We start from the raw sequence: 18,609 nt of genomic DNA on the forward strand, positions 1-18,609 counted from the left end.
GCGCGGACACTAAGCTCCGCTCCTCGAGCATGTTCGTCTGAGCAGATGGCGGGCTGGGACTAGCACTCCGGTTCGACTAAGGACTCTCTGTTTGATTACGTCCTCCTTCATATCCATTGCATGGAAGACTTGTTTCGTCTATGCCGTTTTAACCCGCGGCTCCATCATTGGCGGACTAGGGGCACTTGCCCCTCTTCGACTGGTTATTCCGGCAGGTAGAACGATGTGGGGGCACCCACGCGTGAACCCGCTATCACAGGTCGGAGGTAGAGCTTGAAGAGGCCCTACGCGTGGTATCCTGGATCTAGTCCTGATAACTATCGTTCCTGTCAGGCGACCCACATTCCTCAGGAGCCTTAACTAGTAAAATGGCGAGCTACAGAGGCAAGAGTATCACTCGTCGCTAAGACCTTGCACCTGACCCAGACCTGGCCAGTCTAACTCGAGGAAGTCTGGACTTTACTTCTGCCTCTACAACTCATGCGAAGTGACAGGCCCGGCCATTGGATGTTGGTTTTACCTGCCCAAGAGGGAGTTTTTTTTTTTTTTTTTAGTTGAAGGGATTGGGATAAAAGAAAAATGTACCTCGGTACCAATTTCACATTACTTCAAGGCACATTCTTTTACATCCATGCCTATCCAAGAACTGAAAAGTTTGTTTAGAAAATTTCTGCGCCAGCCGGGATTGTGGGCCACAAGAGGAAGTTATTTGTAGGATTACATAGAAAGAATGATTTTAATGATATTACTTTTTAGTTTCCAGGCTCTTGAGTAGAATTTAACCATTGGGCTGAAGGCATTTTACACCTCTATTACTATGTAATCAAATTCTCAAATAAATGAGGATAAATTTTCATGCTTTTGATCGGACCAGTGCCCTTGTGATTACCAAGAAATTAAATTTCTTTTCAAAAAAACAAACAGACAAAAAAAAAAAAAAAAAATTTTTAAAAAAAAAAATCTTTGACATCAAAAAGCTCTTTCTCTCTTTTCTTTTGTGACATTATTTAACCTTTTGATTTAAACTGTGGCTGGGGCTTAACTTAGGCAAAATCACATTTTCTCTCAATACTTACCAATTCCAATTATTTGACCCCTGTTCAAATCACGGGCTGTCAATTTTCCTGGGCCTCTACCTCGACCCCGCTTTTTACCTGCTCTTTGACATCAAAAAGCTCTGTCTCTCTTTTCTTTTGTGACATTATTTAACCTTTTGATTTAAACTGTGGCTGGGGCTTAACTTAGGCAAAATCACGTTTTCTCTCAAAACTTACCAATTCCAATTATTTGACCCCTGTTCAAATCACGGGCTGTCAATTTTCCTGGGCCTCTACCTCGACCCCGCTTTTTACCTGCATTACTCACTCCAGTGACACCTGCCCAAATTTCCTTGGCAGTATCTGAAGAAAACAAAACAAACCTATTATTAAGCTTGAAATATGGCTGTTTGGCAGGCCAAAGGCCCATAATACCAAAGCAAAAAAAAAAGCTTGAAATAAGGAAAACAAGTCCCTATGTGAATCAATAAGTTTTGAAACATAAAGTGAGTTTGATTAATGAACAGAATACATAGGTAATGACAAAATCAGAGAAATGTACAGTAAAAGAAGAAGATAAGATACATACCTACTTGGCAAAGTGTTTTAACATAATTATGTTTTAACATAATCAAACTTTATTTCTGTTATTTTTTCATGTTTGTAAATAATATTATTGTAAACAAAGTTAGATTGACATGTTCAATAATAAAGGAATCTCACATGTTTTTGGGCCCTTCAAGAGCCCTTTAGGGGTCTCTTTGCTGAGAGAGACCTATTGGAAGGACCCATCCCCGGGGACCACTAGTATTGATGATCACGTGATCAAAAATTGAAGGCCAAAATCTAATTAAATTACAAAAATACCTACTTAGGTAACTTTTACTCCGAGCAAAAAGTTCAATAACTACCTCCCTTCATATATTTTTAGATTCCCACTCATTAGCTTTAATACCTAGGTTAAATACTTACGTCTATTGAAAAAGTTTGTGTTTCTCGCTTGGGCATATTGTAGTGTTATTGGAAGAAGAAGATTTGATTTTTCACTGCAATGTTGACTGAAATTCTTTACTAGGTGCAATCCTGTGGGAAGAATAATACAACCATGAAAAAAGGAACAGGGGAGATCAACTGAAAATGCTAACTAAGAAAGAAATTCACATACGAGTGCAAAAATTAAACATTTGATACACTTGTGTTCAGTATATGCCTACCCAAAAAGCCCACTCTGACACTTAGAGGGGCAACAGCTCCAAAAGATCTGTGCTTATACAAATCTATGCTTGGTTCTAAACAATTTTAGATCTGGGATAAAGGAAAAGTGGATATGACATTAGGCTTGCATACCTGTCCTGGGTTGAATGCCTAAGTACAGAGTCAAAGTTTTTCAGCTCTGTGCTTGAAGAACTATGGTAGGTACCTACTTGTTCAGAAGCCATGACTGCAAAAAACAGCTGTTACAAATGAACAGTGACTAGCATTAATATAGGGTTAGGTTAAACACTAGGAGCTTTTTTTTTTCATTGTCATGACTTCTGAATAATTGCCAGAAAATTTCCCTAGTTCAATGTTTCTGCTCTTTGACTTTGAAACCTCATCTAAATGCAATTAGTTCATTAGCCTCAAACAAATACCTACCTACCTATCAATAGATCAGTTGCGCTTACTTGGGTGATGTTTCAAAGTCATAGAGCAGGAAAAATGAGGACCAACGGAATTTTTGTTTTTCTATTTCAGTAACCTTTTTACACTGGTAATGTCGCCACTGATCGCTACTCGATTAAAGTAGCTACTCAATTGTCCTCACGAGGCTGAGTGCACCCCGCACTCCAAGCACAGAGCCAAAAAAACCTCGGCTCCGCCGGGAATCGAACCCGGGCCTCCTGCGTGCAAGCTAACCCACTCGGTCCAGGAGGTTCATTTTTTTTTTACTTACTCTCTCCCACGGGATCAGGCGGTCCCAAACTTCGGCCGCCCAATTTGCCGCCACTCCAGCCTCGTTCCAGGGGTGGCGTCTTCCTATACTTCCCCTGGAACTGTTTGTCTCTCAGGGCAATCAGCTTGGCCTCACGATCAGGGTCGGGCGGTAGACGAGTCTGTTGTACGAGCTCTCGGCCTCGAATCACAGGCGCGGACAGGCCCGGCCATTGGATGTTGATTTTACCTGCACAAGAGGGAGTTTTTTTTTTTTTTTTTTTTTTTGGGGGGTAATAAAAAAATGCAGGTAAATTGTGAACTTTGACATCATGGCATACACTCCTGTAAGTAATGACGTCACATCAAATGTCCCGAGCAAAGCAATGCAGGTAAATTGTGAACTTTGACATCATGGCATACACTCCTGTAAGTAATGACGTCACATCAAATGTCCCGAGCAAAGCTCCCTTGCAGGCAACACATTAATGTCTTTGTGCACATACATTTCTGCATAGACTTTCTGCTCCTCCACTAGCATGCTTGCATAGTGGCACTAACTAACGGACGGAAAAAAACAACTGTGTAAAGTTTGACGTCACACATATTTGAACTCTTTCATTAGAACAGAAAATAAAAATTGAATTTTTGACCTTTTACAGTTATTTTTTTTTTTTTGGAGTTTTGACCTCAGATTTGGATTTTTCCCAAATTTTTACCTAGGAATCCACCATTTATTTATAATTTTTACCCATTTGCAACTGTTCCATTTAAAATCTTACCTGTAGGAATATTACAGAGACTGATCTCTTTACCAAGAGTATGCCTTGCTAGCCCAACCACACGTAACATCTTCAAGAGGGATGGATTGGATAGGTTATCTCTTGATATCGGCACAAATCACAGAGATCAAACTTGACTTTCCTGTGTCCCCTATGGTGGAACAACACCTCCACAATGTTGGTCAAATCTTTCAAAGTGCAATTAGAGGTTCCTTTACCTCATTCTTTTTATTTCTTATCAATGAAATGGGAAAACCCCAGAGAAAAGTTATGGAAAATGCACTCACGGAGTCACGGCCAAATTTTGAATTTTTGATTTTTTCAAATTTTAAATATTCGCGCGCTTTAAAATCGATATCGTTTTCAACAAGGAGGTTGAGTGGCAGTGGATATAGCGTAGGCAGAGATGGGCAAAGTGCGACAAGAATACTTGTATACCGACACCGACATGTTGTGTCTTTTAGCCCGTCCTTCCTTTATTATTACGATAGTAATAATAAAAGGTATAAGGGCTGTTATATTCGCTTCGGTGTCGTCTGTCTGTCTGTCCCCATAGAAGGACTTATCCAAACCTGGGCGACCTATACAGGGTGTCCACCAAAGTATGACACACTCAAATTGCTCCGAATCTGTTGGAGTTTTCGAAAAATAAAAAAAAAAAAAACGTAGGGTGAATGTACCAGTAGTCGACTTTACACCAGTAGTCGATCACTCGGTCATGTTTAGTTAATTTTAAGCTATAAACGTATACCTTTGATTTTTGCAAAGAACTTTTTGGCAATATTGAAATTTGCGAACAAGTTCGCGAAAACCGCGAACTTGGTACCAACTTTGGAATTTCAAATGAGAACCCCAATTTTTACTTTCCTTATCCTATAGGAAGGAAAGTAATGTAATCGGGTCAAATTTTCGATGGTCAGTTTTTAGTGCCAAAACACGTTTTGAGGTCCCTAGAGCTTAAATCCAAAGTTTCAGCCATTGGTCCGTGTCTGTGTCTGTGTGTCCGTGTGTCTGTAAACAAAATATCTCGAGAACGGTAAGAGGTAGAGACTTGAAATTTGGTATGTAGCTGTCAAATGTGACAAGGATGCGACACGAAACTTTTGGTTAGGATCGGTGCAACGGTTGGCGGCATTTTACCGCTTTTTGGCGGTTTTTGGTGTAATTTAACAATATCTCGGGAACGGTATAAGCTAGAAACTTGAAATTTGGTATGTGGTTCACTAATGTGACAAGGATGCAACACAAAACGTTTGTTTGAGATGGTTGCTGCGCTTGGCGGTATTTTTACCGCTTTTGGACAGATTTCGACCGTTTTTTGGCGGTTTTCAGCTATAGCGACAAAACGGTTAGAGATATTGTAAAAGTTAGGGTAAAAGAACACTCAAATAAGCATCATTCAATAGGATAAGGAAAGTCGTGTGATGTTCACACCAGATTTTTTATTGCATATTATTATTCTACGTAAAATTTCATGTACAATCGACTATTCATTCATTTTTTGCGATTCACCCAGATTCCAAATCCAGCCCTGGACAATCTGACTCATTTTTTGTCGGTAAAAGTCTAGTTACCTACCTACATAGGTTTTATTCCTATCTAATAATTATTTATTTACCTTAGAAACTCTGTACAGTTTCGAAACAATATTAATTTGTTGTTCTCTACAGGTGGTGTTTACGTAAAAAGTCACGAAAGGAAAGTTCCCTTGTTTTTCTGAAAAGTCCTTGTACCAAAGATTCTTGTAATTAGAAGTCCCAGGTACTGTGGAGATTAATTAATAAAATTTACTGCCTCATGCATGACTCATGAGTTATGAGCTTTTTAGTCATGACACTTAAGTTCAACCTAAGGAAGGTTGAGCACTCTGTAAAGAGATACACCTAATGATGATAAATTACCTTATAGGTGTTTACTAGGTACAAATGTTGGTCGGAAAAGTCACGCAAAGAAAATTCCCGAATTTCCATGTTTAATAGTTACAGAGATACACCTAATGATGATAAATTACCTTATAGGTGTTTACTATAGGTACGTATGTTGTTCGGAAAAGTCACGCGAAGAAAATTCCCGAATTTCCATGTTTATTAGTTACATCTCAACCTTTATCAGCTCGCACCTAGGGACACATTTTTAAAACAAATCCAACCACAGCATCAGATAACTCTCAAGTTCAGGTTTTCTTTTAGAATCAGCTCGCACTTTATCAGCTCGCACCTAGGGACACATTTTTAAAACAAATCCAACCACAGCATCAGATAACTCTCAAGTTCAGGTTTTCTTTTAGAAAATAGATAAAGTTTATTTTGTGAAATGAAAATCTATTCGATACTTCTCGTTCTTGTGGTTTTGACGGCAAAGGTAGGCATTTTATTAATTTATTTTCCATGGGGGTTTAATGTCACGTTACTGTCCTCTAACTGCTTTATTAGGTCTTTTGTTTAATTCAACTTAGGAGAAGAATAGCTTATGTCCTTAGTTGGTTTTAATCTCTATTCGGTGACAAGCCATCCGATAAGCTCCTTACATTAACCTTGACACAGCCCGAGTGAGGCCGGAAAAGTTGCAGCATGCGATTGTCAAAATGGTCACCCATTCTGATACAAATCACGGGCTACGTTGTCAGTGATTCATGCATGGGAAACTGGGGCATTCAAAGTGCTGCTGTAGAAAAATTAGATTTTGCGCTTTACTAATAGGTACTGAATTTTTACTTTCTATTACCTTTACGTATAGGGAACCTATACAAGGTAATGAGAAAGTATTGCAATCGGTCCAAATTTTCAAAATCGGGAAATGGGTGGAAATATCCGTTTTGGGGTCCCCTGATTCCAAAAAAGTGGTTTTTAGCCCATGGTCTGTACGTAACGTACGTACGTACAACTCCAACAGATTCGGAGCAATTTGAGTGGGTCATATTTTGGTGGACACCCTGTATAGGTCGCCCAGGTTTGGATAAGTCCTTCTATGGGGACAGACAGACAGACGACACCGAAGCGAATATAACAGCCCTTATACCTTTTATTATTACTATCGTAATAATAAAGGAAGGACGGGCTAAAAGACACAACATGTCGGTGTCGGTATACAAGTATTCTTGTCGCACTTTGCCCATCTCTGCCTACGCTATATCCACTGCCACTCAACCTCCTTGTTGAAAACGATAATCGATTTTCAAGCGCGCGAATATTTAAAATTTGAAAACATCAAAAATTCAAAATTTGGCCGTGACTCCGTGAGTGGAGTGCATTTTCCATAACTTTTCTCTGGGGTTTTCCCATTTCATTGATAAGAAATAAAAAGAATGAGGTAAAGGAACCTCTAATTGCACTTAATGTCAGTGATTCATGGGAAACCGGGGCATTCAATGTGCTGCTGTAGAAAAATACAGGGTGAACACGAAAAACGTGACCAAATATAAAAATGAACACAAGTACACATTTACCTTTCATATCCTATGGAAAGTGCACGAGCTTTGTGTACGCGTTTCTCAGAAGAAAATGGATTGTGGCTCCGTGAAAAATAGACATATCGGGACAAAATGGGTATTTTTGGAAAGCTGAGACTTCAGGAATATTTTTCCTGTTGCATGCCTTCAGATTTGACCGATTTTTCCTGGTCAAATTTCCACTTGAAATTTTTTAAAGAAAATGCTGATCTGGGAAATTTCTAAATTAAAACTTACCAAAAGGTAACAAAAAGATAATTTTACTATATTAAGTTTCATTTATTTTAATGGAAATTTTGTGCAGATTTCAGTTATGAAACCCATTTTTCTCTATGTTATACTGAAAAAAAGTTATGAGCGGTTTATTAAAGGAAGGTCGAGTATTTTAAAGAAAAAACAAAATGGCGGATATCTCGGAAACCAAGCGAGATACGAAAAAGAGTCATTGGATGTTTTTCTATTGGAAATGACCTCAAGAATCTACCCTAGGCTTTTGGTCACGTTTTTCGTGTTAACCCTGTAGATTTTGCGCTTTAGTATTACTAGATTTTTGCTCTAGCGTTTCTTGGGGCGCAGGACCTGTTGTTAATTTATCCATATCTTTTACCGTTGGCTGGTTGAGCTTTCTATAATACATTTATAGATACCTACCTAACAAGCGCCTAAGAAAAGAGCTTTCGGTCTTGTCAACAGAGTGTCTATGGCGCTAATCAACTCACGTTCGAAGGCTTCGCTAAGAAGAACCCAGAGCACGCCCAAGCTTTCTTCACATTCCAAGACATACTTGAAGGCAACAATCCTCAACCATGGAGTGTCAACCAAGGCCGTTTGGTCAACATCAACAGAGTGAAGAATCTGTTCAAACCAAACAACCCCACCCATCAGGCTGCTTTGAAGCAATTCCTGAGCGTCATTCAACCGAATTCACAACCAGTTCTTCCTGAAGAAGATTCCAATGAGGTCCAACCTGTTCCGGGACTCCAAGCTTTCTTCACATTCCAAGACATCATTCAAGGCGCCAATCCTCAACCATGGAGTGTCAACCAACACCGTTTGTTCGACATCAAAACAGTGAAAATTCTGTACAAGCCAAACAGACCCAGTCATCAGACTGCCTTGAAGCAATTCCTGAGCGTCATTCAACCGAATTCACAACCAGTTCTTCCTGAAGAAGATTCCAATGAGGTCCAACCTATACCTATATATTTTTTAAGAGGTTTGACAGAGGGAACTGTAACTGCTATGGTCTTATCGTCCCGAAATCGAAGAGAGAAGGACCAGAGCACGCCCAAGCTTTCTTCACATTCCAAGACATCATTCAAGGCGCCAATCCTCAACCATGGAGTGTCAATCAACACCGTTTGTTCGACATCGAAACAGTGAAAATTCTGTACAAGCCAAACAGACCCAGTCATCGGACTGCCTTGAAGCAATTCCTGAGCGTCATTCAACCGAATTCACAACCAGTTCTTCCTGAAGAAGATTCCAATGAGGTCCAACCTGTTCCGGGACTGCCTTTGCCCTACGCAAAACTCCCATCTGCATTAACGTCTTCTTTTCCTTTACCCTCATCAACTTCTCTGATGTCACGTTACTGTCCTCTAACTGCTTTAGGTCTTTTGTTTCATTCAACTTAGGAGAAGATTTTTTTTTATTTTATTTTTTTTATTTTATTTTATTTTTTGGAGGTGGGAAAATCTTAGAGAGACCCCCAAATCAAAAGCCAAAACCTTTGATATGGGGAGTGTGGGATTTCTGTCTCGATACTAGTGAGTCCTACCCACTAAAAACCCAACCTCTTTCTCACAACCTTTAGGGCCCCGGGACCAAGGTTAATATTACTTCGAGGCCCAAAGGTAGACTCTCTATATTCTTATAGGGTCCTTCCATCTTTTTCTTTAATTTTCATTATATCTCGAACGGTTTTCTCTATTGTTTCCCATCCTTCTTTACTTTCCGAGTTTTTGATTAAACTCAATATACCTCTGCCTTACAAACCGGGTGCACTCGTAGAGCGTATGATAGGGGTCGTCTCGTTCTGAGTTACAATACTGGCATCTTTCACTCGTTCTTTTCTCGATTTTGAACAGGTAGGTATTGAAGTGGCCGTGTCCAGTAAAGAACTGACTCAACTCATAGGTCAGATCTCCGTGAGTTCGCGATATCCACACATTTATGTTAGGTATTAACCTCTTGGTCCATTGCCCCTTTGAGTACTCTCTATCCCATTTTTGCTGCCATTTTTATCATGAGATCTTCTTGAAGGTCCGTTTTCCCATTTCTCCGCTCCTCTACATCTTCGGTTCATTTGTACAGATTATAGAGCCCCATTTTTTCCTCAATCATGAGTTCTATTGGGAGACTGCCAGATAAAACTTGCAAAGCCGGGGTAGATGTGGTTCTGTAAGATCTGCACAATCTGGTCATTACTTTCCTTTGAACCCTTTGAAGTAATGTGATGTATTTTTGCCATCGGATTATTTTGCCCCAGACAGACGCTCCATAAAATAGAGTGGAATATACCACAGAGGCCAATATTATCCTTTTACTATTATCCGGACCTTTTAGGTTTGGCATGATCTTAGCCAACATTCCCGCTGTTCTTTCTGCTTTTTCCACCGCGCACCGCATATTTGACGTGTTCGACCATTCTTAGGTTTTCATCAAACATAACTCCCAGGTATTTTGCACTTTTCTTCGATTTTATTTCCATGTCTTCAACTCTAACTGTAATTTCTCGGCATTTTCTCTTGCTCGCTAGCAGTACAACTTCAGTTTTTTGCGGTGCGACTTTTAGCTGTGCATTGTTCATCCATTCAATGATTTTTTCCATGGCATTATTTGTTACTTGTTCAATTTCCTCCTTTGTTTTTCCCGAGGTTACAATAGGTAACGAGATCATCCGCATATGCGACAAGACTAGAGTTAGGTGGCAGCTCAGTTTTCAGCACAGGATCGTAATAAATGTTCCACAGGATCGTTCCTAGAACTGACCCCTGTGGGACCCCGCTAGTCAATTCCTGGATGACGTCATCTTCTATTTCGAGTCTCCTGTCTTGAAAATAACTGCACAGTATCTTTACCAGGTAATTTATAGAGATGTTTTTCTTCTTTAGTTCCCGTATAATACCCTTCCAAGGCATACTGTTGAAAGCATTTTAATGTCAACTAGAGTCATAGTACAAAGCTTTCTCATGTGTTTTGCTTCCTCCGCCAATTTCAAGACTGCCCCCATTGCGTCCAGGGTTGATCTACCCTCTCGAAAACCGAACTGAGTCTCAGACAAATGACCTTTTTCCTTCAGTAGTTCTTTGACCAATCATCACATAGATTTTCCCAGGCCTTCCGCTTTGAAACATTTATAGCTATCCTTAGTTCTTTTTTCGATTTAAAATACTGATTTCGCAGTGTACCTACTCCTCTCTTCTTCCGTCATTTCTCTCCTTCTATTTCCCCTCACCATCTTCCTTTTATCTGCGTGGGTTTTTTTCCTTAGTTGGGTTATTCCTTCACTCCACCAATACACTGGTTTTCAGTACCTAAGCCTTGCCTCCTTTTACACCAAACACTTTTCCGCATGATTCCTGAACGGCCAAAACACATGCTTCTGGGTCAACACTTTTATTGCTTAGATTTTCTTGTATAGCTTTTTGAAATTTATTTCTCTTTTTCTCATCGTATCTCCATTTCACTTCATCTTTTTCTGTATTTTTCCTGAATATTAATTCTACCCTAGGCTTTTGGTCACGTTTTTCGTGTTCACCCTGTAGATTTTGCGCTTTAGTATTACTAGATTTTTGCTCTAGTGTGTCTTGGGGTGCGGCACCTGTCGTTGATTTATCCATATCTTTTACCGCTGGCTGGTTGAGCTTTCTATAATACATTTATAGATACCTACCTAACTAGCGCCTAAGAAAAGAGCTTTCGGTCTTGTCAACAGAGTGTCTATGGCGCTAATCAACTCACGTTCGAAGGCTTCCAAAAGAAGAACCCAGAGCACGCCCAAGCTTTCTTCAAATTCCAAGACATACTTGAAGGCACCAATTCTCAACCATGGAGTGTCAACCAAGGCCGTTTGGTCAACATCAACAGAGTGAAGAATCTGTTCAAACCAAACAACCCCACCCATCAGACTGCTTTGAAGCAATTCCTGAGCGTCATTCAACGGAATTCACAACCAGTTCTTCCTGAAGAAGATTCCAATGAGGTCCAACCTATTCCGGGACTGCCTTTGCCCTACGCAAAACTCCCATCTGCATTAACGTCTTCTTTTCCTTTACCCTCATTAACTTCTCTCTCTCCTACATCCTATTTGCCTTCATCGCCCTCACTGTCACTGTCCCCTTCCTCTTATTTACCTGCAATGCCTTCATTATCACCTTCGGCCTATCTGCCCTCCATCGAGTCCATACCTATGCTATCCACAATAAGATCCGCAGTAGACACTATCGTTATCATGCCCACAATAAAAGCCATAGCAGCCCGTCTTCTTCCCATAGTATGGGAAATAGTCAAAACAATTTTTCTAGTTAAGTTCCCGCAATATGCTCCTGTGTTGGCTGCTTTAAACGCTCTGCAAGCGGCTTTCAGGGGTGGCGTAAAATACACTGCTTGAGTGATGGTGACGACGGGCAATTTGCCACAACTATTGACTATCGGGTGATTTTCTAAATAATTGAAAGTTAATTAACGGGTTTTATTTGGTTAAACAATAAACATGCAGATTTTTCAAGTTTCCATTTTTTGTTTTCACCAAAATACCTAACTTCACACGATCACACCTATATGGGCGTTTGTTGGGTTCAGCGTGCAACAACGTAGGCAGCTCATTTGGTCCCATCAACCATTGGAATCAAAATGGAGGAGAGCCTTAAATTTTATTTATTAAGTAATAATATTTTTTGTAGGTATAGGTATTATATATTATATTTTCGTGTCCAGATTGTTGTAGGTATAATTATCTTACTTGATTAGTTTTAAATTCTGTAAAACTATAATAAAGTAATTTTGTCGTTTTGAATCATTCTCCAATTTCTTGTTTTTTATTTAGCTCCGTGACAGAGTGGGTGGGTATCACACTAGGCTTGCACTCCGGAGCCTCGTGAGGACAATTGAGTAGGTAGCTAAAAAGTACAGGAAATTTTATGCTGACTACCTACTGATCTAGTGGTAAAATTAAAAGAAAAAAGAATCAAACGTAATGTTAAAGTTTCGTTTCTGTTCACCCCACTGTTTCTATCCACCCCGTTTTACTGTACTTTCAGTAATTTTTAATGAAGTAGCGATCAGTGGCGGCATTACCAGATCGTATCATAGAAATGATACGAAGAGTAAAAGAGTCTCTTAGAAATGCTGTGATATCCACAAAAATTGTGCAGAAACTGTGAGCTTCACCACAAATAAATCTCTTTTTTATTATTTACAATAGCACCTAGGTTTATAATCTAACCACCTGTATAAGATTCCAGAATCATCCCAAATGGCGGGAACACCTGTAATACCCAATGGAAAAACTGGTTAAGTTTTTTACTTTCTCTGACTCCAATAACTTTTTTTTTAAGCTAGCAGCACGCTATTGGCCAGATGGTCACCCATCCGGGTACTAACCACGCGCAACCTTGCTCAGCTTCAGTGATCCATGCAGAACTGGTGCTTTCAGGTTGTGGTTATGTGCCGGGTTGAGCTGAGACAGTACTAGGTGAGAGAAGATATTGTTTCTTCAGTTTGGCATGGGAGTGGTAACTTAAAAACAGGGCAAGTTTACCAACCTTGCCTATCTCAACCCGGTACATAACCACGACCTCAAGGTGCTATCGCCGCTGGTTTCGGGGGAAAAAAAATGTGTGAAGGCAACTATAGCGCTTTCACTAAATTTTAAGCAGTGCATGTTGCATACGCGACTAATTTGAAGGGGCAAATGGTAGGTTTCTGGGGAAAAAAAAATAGTCTCAAGAAGTTAGAAGTAGCTTAAGTAGGGATTTTTTTTATTGTTATTTAAATTTGATAAATAAATGTAATACTATTTCAATTCAATTCATTTTTTTCAGCTTTAAGAGCAATTTTGCAATGAAATTACATTTCTTTTAAAAATCACTAGATTTTGACCTCAAATCACTAAATCACTAGATTTGCCAACAATTCACTAAATTTAGAGTACTCTCAATCCCATTTTTGCTGCCATTTTATCATGAGCTCTTCTTGAAGTTCCGTTTTCCCATTTCTCATCCGCTCCTCTACATCTTCGGTTCTTTTGTACAGATTATAGAGCCCCATTTTTTCCTCAATCATGAGTTCTATTGGAAGACTGCCAGATAAAACTTGCAAAGCCGGGGTAGATGTGGTTCTGTAAGATCTGCACAATCTAGTCATTACTTTCCTTTGAACCCTTTGAAGTAGTGTGACGTATTTTTGCCATCGGATTATTTTGCCTCAGAAAGACGTTCCATATAATAGAGTGGAATATACCACAGAGGCCAATATTTTCCTTTTACTATTATCCGAACCTTTTAGGTTTGGCATGATCTTAGCCAACATCCCCGCTGTTCTTTCTGCTTTTTCCACCGCATATTTGACGTGTTTGACCATTCTTAGGTTTTCATCAAACATAACTCCCAGGTATTTTGCACTTTTCTTTGATTTTATTTCCATGTCTTCAACTCTAACTGTAATAGCGCGGTCAAACTTTCTTGACTTGGTGGGGCGGAGCGCTACCGCGCTCCTTAATTTCTCGGCATTTTCTCTTGCTCGCTAGCAGTACAACTTCAGTTTTTTGCGGTGCGACTTTTAGCTGTGCATTGTTCATCCATTCAATGATTTTTTCCATGGCATTATTTGTTACTTGTTCAATTTCCTCCTTTGTTTTTCCCGAGGTTACAATAGGTAACGAGATCATCCGCATATGCAACGAGACTAGAGTTAGGTGGCAGCTCAGTTTTCAGCACAGGATCGTAATAAATGTTCCACAGGATCGTTCATTGGTTTTAACTTCAAAATAGATGTTCTCATGGTCACTTAGGTTTTCCTCATCCGCTACTAGGAGAAGAATAGCTTATGTCCTTAGTGACGTTTTGGTTTTAACCTCTATTCGATGACAAGCTATCCGATAAGCTCCTTACATTAACCTTGACACAGCCCGAGTGAGGCCGGAAAAGTTGCAGCATGCGATTGTCAAAATGGTCACCCATTCTGATACAAATCACGGGCTACGTTGCTTAATGTCAGTGATTCATGGGAAACCGGGGCATTCAATGTGCTGCTGTAGAAAAATACAGGGTGAACACGAAAAACGTGACCAAATATAAAAATGAACACAAGTACACATTTACCTTTCATATCCTATGGAAAGTGCACGAGCTTTGTGTACGCGTTTCTCAGAAGAAAATGGATTGTGGCTCCGTGAAAAATAGACATATCGGGACAAAATGGGTATTTTTGGAAAGCTGAGACTTCAGGAATATTTTTCCTGTTGCATGCCTTACTCTCTTTATCGTCTGCATAAGTGTCCTCATTTCTGTTGGACTCTGTAACACTCTCGTCAGTTCTAGTTCCTTCACTCACAGGAGTTGCAAAAGTTACCTCATCAGCATCAAGAACAGTATCCTTTTTCTCCTGTGCTGCTGGTTCTACTGCCTTTTTAATAGCTGTGTCGGTGGATGTTATTGTTTTGCTAGTTGTTGATGGTTCAGTTAGGGGTAAAACCGCAGTAGCAGGCTCATTTACTAGTAGAGTAGTAGTTGATTCCGGGACTACACCCTCTATCATGCCCACAATAAAAGCCATAGCAGCCCGTCTTCTTTCCATAGTGTGGGAAATGGACAAAACAATTTCCTTTTGATCTTCCCCCAATATGCTCCTGTGTTGGCTGCTTTAAACAACTTCTCTCGCTACTACTACCTATGTGCCTTCTTCATCGTCCTCACTGTCCCTTTCCTCTATCTTACCTGCAATGCCTTCATTATCACCTTCCGCCTATCTGCCCTCCATCGAGTCCATACCTATGCTATCCACAATAAGATCCGCAGTAGACACTATCTCTATCATGCCCACAATAAAAGCCATAGCAGCCCGTCTTCTTTCCATAGTGTGGGAAATGGACAAAACAATTTCCTTTTGATGTTCCCCCAATATGCTCCTGTGTTGGCTGCTTTAAACGCTCTGCAAGCATGGCTTTCAGGGGTGGCGTAAAATACACTTGAGTGATGATGACGACGACGACGGACAATTTGCCACAACTATTGACTATCGGGTGATTTTCTAAATAATTGAAAGTTAATTAACGGGTTTTATTTGGTTAAACAATAAACATGCAGATTTTTCAAGGTTCCATTTTTTGTTTCCATCAAAATACCTAACTTCACACGATCACACCTATATATTATGGGCGTTTGTTGGGTTCAGCGGTTCAGCGTGCAACAACGTAGGCAGCTCATTTGGTCCCATCAACCATTGGAATCAAAATGGAGGTACTGTCCCCTTCCTCTTATTTACCTGCAATGCCTTCATTATCACCTTCCGCTTATCTGCCCTCCATCGAGTCCATACCTATGCTATCCACAATAAGATCCGCAGTAGACACTATCTCTATCATGCCCACAATAAAAGCCATAGCAGCCCGTCTTCTTTCCATAGTGTGGGAAATGGACAAAACAATTTCCTTTTGATGTTCCCCCAATATGCTCCTGTGTTGGCTGCTTTAAACGCTCTGCAAGCATGGCTTTCAGGGGTGGCGTAAAATACACTTGAGTGATGATGACGACGACGGACAATTTGCCACAACTATTGACTATCGGGTGATTTTCTAAATAATTGAAAGTTAATTAACGGGTTTTATTTGGTTAATTCTTATTTACCTGCAATGCCTTCATTATCACCTTCCGCCTATCTGCCCTCCATCGAGTCCATACCTATGCTATCCACAATAAGATCCGCAGTAGACACTATCTTTATCATGCCCACAATAAAAGCCATAGCAGCCCGTCTTCTTCCCATAGTATGGGAAATAGTCAAAACAATTTTTATATTTAAGTTCCCGCAATATGCTCCTGTGTTGGCTGCTTTAAACGCTCTGCAAGCGGCTTTCAGGGGTGGCGTAAAATACACTGCTTGAGTGATGGTGACGACGGACAATTTGCCACAACTATTGACTATCGGGTGATTTTCTAAATAATTGAAAGTTAATTAACGGGTTTTATCTTGTTAAACAATAATCATGCAGATTTTTCAAGTTTCCATTTTTTGTTTCCACCAAAATACCTAACTTCACACGATCACACCTATATGGGCGTTTGTTGGGTTCAGCGGTTCAGCGTGCAACAACGTAGGCAGCTCATTTGGTCCCATCAACCATTGGAATCAAAATGGAGGAGAGCCTTAAATTTTATTTATTAAGTTTAGTAATAATATTATAAAATATTTTTTGTAGGTATATTATATATTATATTTTCGTGTCCAGATTGTAGGTATAATTATCTTACTTGATTAGTTTTAAATTCTGTAAAACTATAATAAAGTAATTTTGTCGATTTGAATCATTCTCCAATTTCTTGTTTTTTATTTAGCTCCGTGACAGAGTGGGTGGGTATCACACTAGGCTTGCACTCCGGAGCCTCGTGAGGACAATTGAGTAGGTAGCTAAAAAGTACAGGAAATTTTATGCTGACTACCTACTGATCTAGTGGTAAAATTAAAAGAAAAAAGAATCAAACGTAATGTTAAAGTTTCGTTTCTGTTCACCCCACTGTTTCTATCCACCCCGTTTTACTGTACTTTCAGTAATTTTTAATGAAGTAGCGACCAGTGGCGGCATTACCAGATCGTATCATTTCTATGAAGAGTAAAGGAGTCTCTTAGTAATGCTGTGATATCCACAAAAATTGTGCAGAAACTCTGAGCTTCACCACAAATAAATCTCTTTTTTTATATTTATTATTTAGAACAGCACCTAGGTTTACAATATAACCACCTGTATAAGATTCCAGAATCATCCCAAATGGCGGGAACACCTGTAATACCTGACAAGGTCACAAGTAGGTACTCCAAAGTGTGCTAATGTCGGATAGACACGAAAGGAAAATTTCCATAATCTATTAGGTGTGGGTACATTGAATTCATTAGGTCTTTGACGTAGGTCTAGAATATTCTAGATGGTAAACATTTTACATTTACCTCGAATTATTGTTAAATCTATAGATACTTAATATAGGTACATATGTAGGTATAGGTACCTAAGAATTTTAGCTACTTACCTTATAGACAGTAGGTATCTACCTAATATTTCTTCATTTCGGATATCAACTTTCTGCTGTAAACACTTTCCAAAGTACCACTGCTGAATTTACCCAGTACTAAAATAAGGCAAAAGGCATACAGATAGACAAGGAGATGGCAAACTACTTCCTGTTGCTTCTCGTAGTCTGTTTTGCTTTGACCAAAGAGGTAAGACGTTTGAAATGTGTGCCCTGATCGGCAACTCCTGGAATTAGTCCAGTTCCAAAAGTGGACATTTTTTAGGGAAAACATGAAAAACTCATATCTTTTGAAACAAGCAGCCGATTTTAATGGTTTTGGTCCCAAAGAAAAGGTAAAATCTAAGGGAATCTCTTGGTATGTCTGGTATTTCTGGCAAAGTTGGCATCAATAATTAGTTATTACCTATATTAAGGTGAAAGTTCCGAGATGACCAGTATTGACACCGTTGAATTTTTTTGTCCCCTTTCAGTACTGGACTGCTCAGGTATGAGCTTATCATTGAAATTTAAAGGTTTATTCACAAACATTTCAATGTGTTTTCTGTTACCAGACTGTCCTGGGAGATAACGATCCTTCTGAAATCCAACTGGAAGGTTTCGACCCAAACGACCCCGCTCATCAGAAGGCCCTCAAAGCTTTCCAGAACGTCCTGGATGGCAAATCCGAGCCAACACTGTACGAATCTGTCAAATCCAACTTGGCCTCGTACGCCCCTAATTTGCGGTCTCTCTCTTCGAACCTGCCCACGTCCTACATACCTTCTCTGCCGTCTCCATCTTCTTACTTACCATCTTCCTGGTCATGGACGCCGACCAATTACCTACCGTCCTGGGGCACTGTAATACGGGCTAAAAAATTCCCGGAGGGACGGACCCTGCTTGTTAGTCATGACTTCATGACACTTAAGTTCAACCTAAGGAATGTTGAGCACTCTGTAAAGAGATACACCTAATGATGATAAATTACCTTATAGGTGTTTACTAGGTACGTATGTTGTTCGGAAAAGTCACGAAAGGAAAATTCCCGAATTTCCATGTTTATTAGCTTACATTTCACCCTATATCAACTCGCACCTAGGGACACATTTTTCAAACAAATCCAACCACAGCATCAGATAACTCTCAAGTTTAGGTTTTCTTTTAGAAAATAGATAAAGTTTTTTTTGTGACATGAAAATCTA

The 18,609-nt window shown here is 39.7% G+C and overlaps 3 protein-coding genes and 1 long non-coding RNA gene across 6 annotated transcripts in view; 3 read left to right on the forward strand and 1 right to left on the reverse strand.

The window, feature by feature from the left end:
• The window catches only part of LOC103506430 (28S ribosomal protein S5, mitochondrial), a gene marked incomplete in the record, with an annotated part of 16,895 nt that extends 12,835 nt beyond the window's left edge, over positions 1–4,060 (reverse strand). Inside the window, 3 exon segments of the mRNA XM_017442868.2 lie at positions 1,271–1,400; positions 2,010–2,120; positions 3,734–4,060. Of these exon segments, the coding sequence (XP_017298357.1) occupies positions 1,271–1,400; positions 2,010–2,120; positions 3,734–3,803 (311 nt within the window).
• Positions 4,061–5,815: 1,755 nt separating this feature from the next.
• On the forward strand, positions 5,816–12,080 carry LOC108252031. 3 transcript variants are annotated; one of them, XM_026821492.1, is made up of 4 exons: positions 5,816–5,910; positions 6,009–6,094; positions 7,875–8,141; positions 11,389–12,080. In XM_026821492.1, exons 2-4 carry the CDS (start codon positions 6,047–6,049, stop codon positions 11,794–11,796), a joined length of 723 nt encoding a protein of 240 aa, XP_026677293.1. In that variant the 5' UTR covers positions 5,816–5,910; positions 6,009–6,046; the 3' UTR covers positions 11,797–12,080. The 3 variants fall into 3 exon arrangements, with proteins under 3 accessions (XP_026677293.1, XP_026677292.1, XP_026677294.1); XM_026821491.1 differs by lacking the exon at positions 5,816–5,910 and having other exon boundaries at positions 5,929–6,094; XM_026821493.1 differs by lacking the exons at positions 5,816–5,910; positions 7,875–8,141 and having other exon boundaries at positions 5,929–6,094; positions 11,122–12,080.
• A 3,034-nt stretch (positions 12,081–15,114) lies between these two features.
• On the forward strand, positions 15,115–16,715 carry LOC113466258. The gene is made up of 2 exons (XR_003390706.1): positions 15,115–15,643; positions 16,544–16,715. It is a non-coding gene; the product is annotated as an uncharacterized LOC113466258 (long non-coding RNA).
• An 842-nt stretch (positions 16,716–17,557) lies between these two features.
• Positions 17,558–18,381, forward strand: LOC113466250. The gene is made up of 2 exons (XM_026821477.1): positions 17,558–17,615; positions 17,980–18,381. Exons 1-2 carry the CDS (start codon positions 17,562–17,564, stop codon positions 18,379–18,381), a joined length of 456 nt encoding a protein of 151 aa, XP_026677278.1. The 5' UTR covers positions 17,558–17,561.
• Positions 18,382–18,609: the final 228 nt, after the last annotated feature.

The sequence above is a fragment of the Diaphorina citri genome, unplaced genomic scaffold (genome assembly GCF_000475195.1).
Source record: "Diaphorina citri unplaced genomic scaffold, Diaci psyllid genome assembly version 1.1 scaffold235, whole genome shotgun sequence".
In the NCBI taxonomy this organism is placed as follows: Eukaryota; Metazoa; Arthropoda; class Insecta; order Hemiptera; family Psyllidae; genus Diaphorina; species Diaphorina citri.

Coding starts and splice junctions, on each gene's coding strand:
- LOC113466250 (XM_026821477.1), top strand. CDS start 17,562: ATGGCAAACTACTTCCTGTTGCTTCTCGTAGTCTGTTTTGCTTTGACC. Junction 17,616..17,979: donor GTTTTGCTTTGACCAAAGAG/GTAAGACGTTTG, acceptor TTCTGTTACCAG/ACTGTCCTGGGAGATAACGA.
- LOC108252031 (XM_026821492.1), top strand. CDS start 6,047: ATGAAAATCTATTCGATACTTCTCGTTCTTGTGGTTTTGACGGCAAAG. Junction 6,095..7,874: donor TTGTGGTTTTGACGGCAAAG/GTAGGCATTTTA, acceptor TCTTGTCAACAG/AGTGTCTATGGCGCTAATCA. Junction 8,142..11,388: donor CTGAAGAAGATTCCAATGAG/GTCCAACCTGTT, acceptor GATTCCAATGAG/GTCCAACCTATTCCGGGACT.